The 8110-nt window shown below is 47.9% G+C and overlaps 1 protein-coding gene across 1 annotated transcript; it reads left to right on the top strand.

The window, feature by feature from the left end:
* The first annotated feature begins 171 nt into the window (after nucleotides 1-171).
* Nucleotides 172-8053, top strand: LOC142877210 (sodium- and chloride-dependent GABA transporter 2-like). Its single transcript, XM_076011655.1, has 15 exons — nucleotides 172-317; nucleotides 657-836; nucleotides 1997-2131; nucleotides 2208-2348; nucleotides 3055-3142; nucleotides 3225-3357; nucleotides 3457-3591; nucleotides 4158-4261; nucleotides 5006-5130; nucleotides 5253-5365; nucleotides 5651-5788; nucleotides 6067-6169; nucleotides 6340-6440; nucleotides 6549-6719; nucleotides 7175-8053. Exons 1-15 carry the CDS (start codon nucleotides 311-313, stop codon nucleotides 7322-7324), a joined length of 1824 nt encoding a protein of 607 aa, XP_075867770.1. The 5' UTR covers nucleotides 172-310; the 3' UTR covers nucleotides 7325-8053.
* Nucleotides 8054-8110: the final 57 nt, after the last annotated feature.

Below are 8110 nucleotides of genomic sequence, written 5' to 3'. Positions count from 1 at the left end.
CTCTTAAAGACCTTCAAGCATTGTTGCACGACTCAATATTTTGATGCACCCGACTCCCCCACCCCCAGCCCCCCACCACCACCCCCAAGGGGCCCCCCACCACCACCCCCAAGGGGACCCCCCCCCCCCCCACCCCACCCTCCCTCTCAGTGAGTGGTCAGCAGAGCCGTGGAGGCTGGACTAAGTTTAGCATTGCGAACCTCCGCCCCCTCGCTGCTGTCACGTTAAATACTAAAACCTTGAGCGCGGACGCAGAAAACCTCCTGAGACAGCCTTGGCCCTGAGACCAGACCCTGCAAGTGACACTGCAATGAAAGGTAAGCCCAAAGAAAAAAGACAAACAACAAAAAAAGCGGATGCATATTTTATCAAAGCAGCGCTTTTCACCCTGCAGACTGCGTTTGCAAAATTATTTGAATGGACTTTTAAGTCATGCAACCCCATTTCCTGCAGAGTTTTTTTTTTGTTTTAGCTTCCACTGACAGGTAACTTGTGAATCATTTGTGAGAAGAAAAGTCCTTTGCTTTTGACACACTGCTCAAAAAGGGCATCCTCACCGGCGGGTGAGGGCATGGGAAAACGACTGCGACTCATTCAGGGTCCGTCATCCTCTCTTCACCGCTTTTCGCCTTTTTCTCCCCTTTTGTCCCGTCAAGGAGACGCTGCCAAGAGCCTCTCCAATGGCACCCTTCAAGCCAAGGCCCCGTCCGAGGAGAAGATGGAGGAGAGGGGCCAGTGGGGCAACAAGATCGAGTTCATCCTGTCGGTGGCCGGCTCCATCATCGGCCTGGGCAACATGTGGCGCTTCCCCTACCTCTGCTACAAGAACGGAGGAGGTGAGTGGAGGGGAACTGCCGATGAGTCTCTTTTGCGTGGGTTTTTGAAGCTGCAAAGAAACAAAGAAAAGCAAACAAACGTGCATTGTACGTTGCGTTGTACACACACGCATCTGATCAACAAGTCGACCCACCACCCGGGCGGGAGAGGTTTTTTCTGCCCCGCTCATTTGCGGGAGTTTTGCGATGGTTGTGTAGCTGCTAAATCGGACGCCCCTCTCCTTGGCTCGCCCTCGGTGGGGTGCCGGGGGTCAGGGGTCAGGGCCGCGCAGGGGTCAGGCAGCTGTTGTTGCTCCGCGCTCGCAGCAGCGTTTCCCTGCCGAGAGGCGGAAATCTGCGAGCGGCAAACAGTCCTCGGGGCCACCCCAAGAGACGGTGGACACACAAGGGACAAGAAGGGGGGAGGGGAGCGAAGTCAGGAGCTTCAAAATGCAGTTTCTCCATCTGATCCACGCTAGTTCTGTCATTCGTTTGTCATGTTTTCTCACCGGAGCCTGTGATCTTAGCGATCTTTTCTCTGAAAAAACATAGAAAAAACAAAAAAAATTGCTAGTACCCAAAAGTATGGATGAAAAAACAGCAGCGTTTTCAAAGCAGAGGAGAGATAATAAGTGATGCATGACAAGTAATAGGTAATCCGCAGAGAGTGTGAGGAGTGAGATGCATTTCCACTGTTTTTCAAGGAAAATGTAAACACACACACAAAAAATCAAACATTAAGTCACCCACGTGAGGGTTGGTCCGTGTTTCCAGAGCGTCACAACCACGCAGGCACGACTTTTCACTGCAACGTTATATAAGATGCTGCAAATGGCTCTGTTGGAAATTGAAAGTGTTGGAAGTGTCAAAACTTTGAAAAAAAATTCTCTCTGTTGTCTGCATCTTACATTTTAAATGTGCCACCTTGTACCCAGTTTCAGAGGTTAATTTATCTTCCCGGACTCCAGTCCAGCAGGATTGATAATAATAATAATAATAATAATAATAATAATAATAATAATAATAATAATAATAATAAAAATAAAAACCCATATACGTCCATCAAACAAGTGGTTGTGAGATGATGTCCGGCATCTTCCTGGCGGTTGTGTGTGTGTCTGTGTGTGTTTGTGGTCTCTTTCAGTGACCTTCAAAGTGTCTCTCTGTCTTTCTCCGCTCAGGTGCCTTCCTCATCCCCTACCTGATCTTCCTGTTCACATGCGGAGTGCCAGTCTTCTTCCTGGAGGTCGCCTTGGGTCAGTACACCAGCGAGGGAGGCATCACCTGCTGGAGGAAGATCAGCCCCCTGTTCGAAGGTAAACCCACCTTCCGACCTTGACTTGCTAACGTTTTTGGGGCATGGCGCGCTGACCCGTCCGTCTGTCCTTACAGGCCTCGGTTACGGCACCCAGGTGATCGTCACTCTCTTGAACTTCTATTACATCGTTGTCCTGGCCTGGGGGATTTTCTACCTGTATTTCTCCTTCTCCTGGGACCTGCCCTGGGCGAGCTGCAACAACACATGGAACACAGGTGACACACGTGCACCCATAAACACAAGCCGAGGTTCCTCTAGGGTTCTTATGGGGTTCCTCTAGCGCAGGGGTGTCCAACTCAAGTACACAATGGGCCAAAATGTAAAACTTGGACAAATGTAAAACTTGGGCCAACATTGATATTTCTTGAAAAAAAAATCTTCCTCCAGATATAACGGTGAACCTTTTTATATGGACCCCAAGGAGTTTTACTAAAAGCTGAATATGGAACAAGCAAAGCTTAATACTATACAATGAATACCTTAATATTGCAAATTCAATTTCAAATTAAAAAAGCTCATCAAAATAAATAAAATGTAAATAAAAGTTGTGTGCCTCTTTTTATTTGCAGCCCTCTGATTTAAATTTGAACAGTAACCTTTTTCCAAAGGCTAATAATAAATGTTAAAATAAAACAACAACAATAAACCAATTAAGTATTAATAATAAGATCCTTCAATCCTGTCCTGATTGAAATACCAGCAGAGCTTTCTGGGATTTGTCGTATTAGCTCCATGTGCTGTATAATGTCGGCAGGGCAGCTCTAGTAATGATTTTGTATTGCCAGAGATTGACACAAGTGTTCTCGGGTTCCTCCAGGGTTCCTCCAGGGTTCCTCCAGGGTTCCTCCAGGGTTCCCCCGCCGCCTGTTTGCTACCGTTTTTGACTCTCCGCTGCCCCTTTCCCCCTCTCCCCCACTTTAGAAAACTGCGTGGAATTCCTGAGGAGGAACTCCTCCATCAACCAGACCATCAACCCAAACACCACCTCCCCCGTCATGGAGTTCTGGGAGTGAGTGCCGCAGAGAACCCCCACTTCCTGTTTTCACGTCTCGCTGGCCGCCACACACACCAACAACTTGTGTCGCCCGCAGGAGACGTGCGCTGAGGATCTCCCCTGGCATCGACCACATGGGCTCGCTGAACTGGGACCTGGCCCTGTGCCTGTTCATCGCGTGGGTCATGTGCTACTTCTGCATCTGGAAGGGGACCAAGTCGACGGGAAAGGTTGGTGGCGGGAATTGGAATTGGACGCTTTGGTCCTCTCCCAGCCCTCCGTCATTCTTTTTTTTTCACCCTCACTCGCCCGCACATGTGTCCACGTAGGTGGTCTACTTCACGGCGACCTTCCCCTACATCATGCTGATCGTGCTGCTCATCCGAGGACTCACCCTGCCCGGCGCCGCCATCGGCATAAAGTTCTACCTTTACCCCGACCTTGGACGACTCGCAGACCCACAGGTGAGTGCAGAGAAACCCACCTCGATTGGTGCTGAATGCTGTTGATGGGCTGCGCAAGAGAAAATGTGGATGTAGATCCTGTAGAACCAGGCCACACCAGGTGCGGGTGTCCCATGGTTCACAGCTGGAGCTCCTGGTCTCTGCTGGGTCCATCTGCTGACCATTTCAAGAGTCAGGGGTTGCAGGGATCAAACGCCAGGGGTCAGGGCCCCCCCACAGGACTGTAAACATGAGCTCTACCACCAGGACCAAACAGGATGCTTTCAGCTCGCCCAAAATGTTCACCGTGACACCGTTTGACCTCAAAAAGAGTCACAACAACGAGTTGCGTCCGCGTGAGACAGTCACATTTCCGCTTTGCCGGTACTTTCCTTTTTTCCACGCAAGTTTCAGTCATATGAAGCAACCCCAAGCTTTCAATGAGCAACCGCGACAGTCGATGATTACGTACGCCGACGCGCGGCTGGTGAACTTCCCCTCAGCGCCTCCACCAACGTTATCCAAACACTTGGAGGCGTGCTCGTGTTTACATTGCGCACCCGTCTAAAAACACGTGCTTTCGCCAGGTGTGGATGGACGCCGGCACCCAGATCTTCTTCTCCTACGCCATCTGCCTGGGGTCGCTGACGGCCCTGGGGAGCTACAACAAGTACAACAACAACTGCTACAGGTACGTCGACGAGCCGGTGGTCACCTTTTAGTTGACATCATCGATCATTCATTCTAACTTTATTTACTTGGCACTTTTCAAACGAAAATAATGCAACACAAAGTGCTTAACAAAATTTAACCTTCCACCCAAACACACACGCAACCCCTGCCCCGCCCTACTCCTCCACTCCCCCATCCACCCACCCACACTGCAGAAACTGTCAGGGCAGGGCACTGAAGAACCACAAGAGGAAACAACCACCTTTGGGGAGATCATCCACACTGGCAGGGGTCTCCAGGATCCAAGATGACACCCCAGACACATTAACCAGCGTGGAGACCTCCACGCCCCACCAGATAGAAAATAGGAAATAAGAAGCAAGGAGACGATAGAATAGGTTAAGAAAAATAAAAAAATCGCCTGGGTGAATTTTATGGGTTTCAGATCGTTATTCAGATTGATCTCTAGAAAACTGCATATTCAGCGCGTTTGACTACAGCCGCCCACACACCCGCTCAACTTTAGCTTCCTGCTAAAAGCGACTCCTTACTCTTTGTCAGTACCCTTTGTGACATCACAAGAGCTGATTTCCCAGAACTGTGCATTTTAGCATTCACACATTACATACACACATTAAAAAAACAAGTGTGGCAAGCAACAGAAGGAAGGACTTATTCATTTTGTCGGAAAATATATATATATATTTTTTGCACAACACGGGGCCTTTTTGAGCATCACTCATGTCACGCCTCCTGTTTGCAGGGACTGCATGTCCCTGTGCTTCCTGAACAGTGCCACCAGCTTCGTGGCGGGCTTCGCCATCTTCTCCATCTTGGGCTTCATGGCTTACGAGCAGAACGTTCCCATATCAGAGGTGGCCGAGTCAGGTGAGTCTTTGGTCGCCCCACCGTTAAGACAGTGGAAATGTGGGCGATAAACACGGTAACGTGGCTGCTGTTGTTTGGTTGAAGATTTGAAGCAACGTCTGATGTGTGACTGCTCTCTCCAGGGCCAGGCCTCGCCTTTATCGCTTACCCTCGGGCTGTGAGCATGATGCCTTTCTCGCCTCTCTGGGCCGCTCTTTTCTTCATCATGATTGTCTTCCTGGGTCTCGACAGCCAGGTATCAAGCGCGCACACACACACACACTCACATGCACTCACACACACACGCACACAATCTGCCATGACAGTGTGATTTCATTTTCTCACTGAAGAGAGAATGCATTTTACTTTTTAAAAACCTGTACAGTACTATTGGCTATCTTTTCTTTTACCTCAAATATTTGAGGTAAAATCTATCTATCTATCTCTCTATCTATCTTGTTTATCTATCTGTCTGTCTGTCTGTGTATTTCAAACTGGTTTCTCTGATTTTTGCCATCTCCCATTTCCCCTCTCTCGCCAGTTTGTGTGTGTGGAGAGCCTGGTCACGGCGGTCGTCGACATGTACCCGGCCGTGTTCCGCCGGAAGAACCGCAGGGAGTTGTTCCTCCTCGGCGTCAGCCTCTTCTCCTTCTTCATGGGCCTCATCATGCTCATGGAGGTAGGGCACACACACACAGACGCTGGCAAAAAAAAAAACACATACAAATCTGTTTCTACATTCTGAGGATATGTTTAGGTTGAATAATTAGCACATCAGGTATTTGATGAAACGCACCTACCACCGGGTCCTTTGCTGAGGATAGGGGTTGCTCCTGGTTAGCACTAATTTCTCAGGGGTTCCCACGTGGTTGACCTCTTCACAGCTGGATGCATGAATAGTCTGCAGAGGCATCCACAAGCCCTCATTTTGTGAGCATTCTGCGCTTCTCTTTGCAGGGTGGCATGTATGTTTTCCAGCTCTTTGACTACTACGCGGCCAGCGGCATGTGCCTCCTGTTCATGTCCATCTTTGAGACCGTCTGCATCGCATGGGTCTATGGTGAGCGGCCGAAACGCCAGCCTGCTGATTTTAGACCAGTGCTACACATTTGCGATGTGGCTCTACTTTAACGCTCAGGACAAACTAAAAGCAGGTGCCGCTGTTCAGCAGTTGTTTGACACCCAGAGAAAAGGGGTCCAAATCCACTCCAATCCTCTGTGTTTACCCAGGTGCCGACCGCTTCTACGACAACATTGAGGACATGATTGGCAACCGCCCAGGCCCTTACTTCAAGTACTGTTGGTTGTTCTTCACCCCGGCCACGTGCATCGTGAGTATCAACAAACTGACCGAGCAACATCCAAGGCAGCCAAACAAAAAGCGAGCCGAGGACACGCAGCCCTCAACCGCCGCTTGTCTCATTCTTTGTCCCCTGTAGGGTACCTTTGCCTTCTCGCTCATCAAGTACACCCCTCTGAAGTACAACAATGAGTATGTGTACCCGTGGTGGGGCTACGTCATCGGCTGGCTGCTGGCGCTCACTTCCATGGTCTGCATCCCACTGTGGATGGTGTACAAGATCAGTACCACCCAGGGGACATTCAAAGAGGTAAGAGTGATGTCATGTGATCCTTAATGATACCACGCACCCCCCATGTTCTGACCTTTATTTTTTTCCACCTTGGACTCCAATGCTGCAGTCCGGAATGGCTATTTATTCTCCAGAAAGCAGGACGTTAGCCCACCTTTTACAGCTTCCAGCAGCTTTAGCTTCTTGCCAAGAAGCAATAATGGTGTTGAAACTTTGCACATGTACGGAACGGCGTACAAACAAACAAGGGTGAAAGAAAGAAACGTTGGGAAACTCTCATTTCCAAGGTTCAAAGGCACTGTTTAATTGCAGAGACTCAAATTATTTAAAAGAAAATTTTGTATAGCGTGGGGTCCTTAAATCTAACTTCCTGATGAGTTTTTGACAAAACATCAACCTTGTCTGTACTTAGACATGCTATCCTGTGAATTTGATAAAATTTATAACTGGAGCCCGTCCTTATCTTTCCTCAGCGCATCCAGAAGCTCATCATTCCGTGCGACAGCCTCCCGAAAACCAAGAGGGAGCAGGAGAGATTACTGGCTATCTTTGCCCCAGAGGGCGACGCCATGATGAATACAAACGGCTACTACCCTGTCCCAGAGAGAGACTCCAGCTGCTGATGCGTGTAAGAAAAACACAATGGAATTTATTTTCACGGTGGCCCACCTCTCCCTTGCTACCAAAAAAAGAGAGAACAAAATACTCAACGTGGCTTCTTCTTTTTTCTGGCATAAAACTAACCTGATAAACAGGGGAAAGAACAAAGCCGTCTTCTTGTGTTTTTGGAATCGAGGGTGGAATAGAGCTCAAATGTACACCTGTCTCGTTCCGATGATGTTTTATAATATACAGTAAGTAAGGCCTTTGATTATTCAGACAGGAACTTGCATCTCATCAGAGGTTGTATTTTGAAGGTTCTCAAGGGAATATTAAATACTTTGTTTGTTAAGATATAACATAGACCAACTAGGCGATCTTGGCAGAGATTAATCATTTGGACCCACAGAGCGACGTGCTACACTGTTCATTGCATAACATATTGTTACTTTTTAAAGGCTTCTTGTCTATCTACCACTGTTTCAGTTAAGGTTACTTTATGGTCATTATTTGTATCATGTATTGTGTTATCATAGATGACTGTGGGGATTTTTTTTTCTTGTTGCATTTATAAGCATACAAATGAATTGTGTAACACACAGGCATGATGTTAGTAACATTTTTGATGCTTTAGCACTGAAATAGCAATAGAACTAACATGCCATTTAGTTTGATGTGTTGCAACACTATATGACTGTACAAAGGAAATGTGAATCTTGTATTATGTTTTTAAATAAACATGCAAATTTTTACTTTGTCTCAAGATGTTTTGTTATTTGCGCCAGTGTTGATTGTATGCTTATCTTCAG

This window comes from Nelusetta ayraudi, unplaced genomic scaffold (assembly GCF_046127955.1).
Source record: "Nelusetta ayraudi isolate G7.1 ecotype Tasmania unplaced genomic scaffold, CSIRO-AGI_Nayr_v1 ptg000135l, whole genome shotgun sequence".
NCBI classification, from domain to species: Eukaryota; Metazoa; Chordata; class Actinopteri; order Tetraodontiformes; family Monacanthidae; genus Nelusetta; species Nelusetta ayraudi.
Note: the sequence above shows the minus strand (reverse complement) of the source record. Positions and strands in the feature narration are given on the sequence as shown.

Bases quoted from the DNA above. Each gene is read 5' to 3' on its own strand.
- LOC142877210 (XM_076011655.1), top strand. The intron at 5,789-6,066 runs GTAGGGCACACA...TTCTCTTTGCAG, and splicing joins GCCTCATCATGCTCATGGAG to GGTGGCATGTATGTTTTCCA. The intron at 6,720-7,174 runs GTAAGAGTGATG...ATCTTTCCTCAG, and splicing joins CCCAGGGGACATTCAAAGAG to CGCATCCAGAAGCTCATCAT.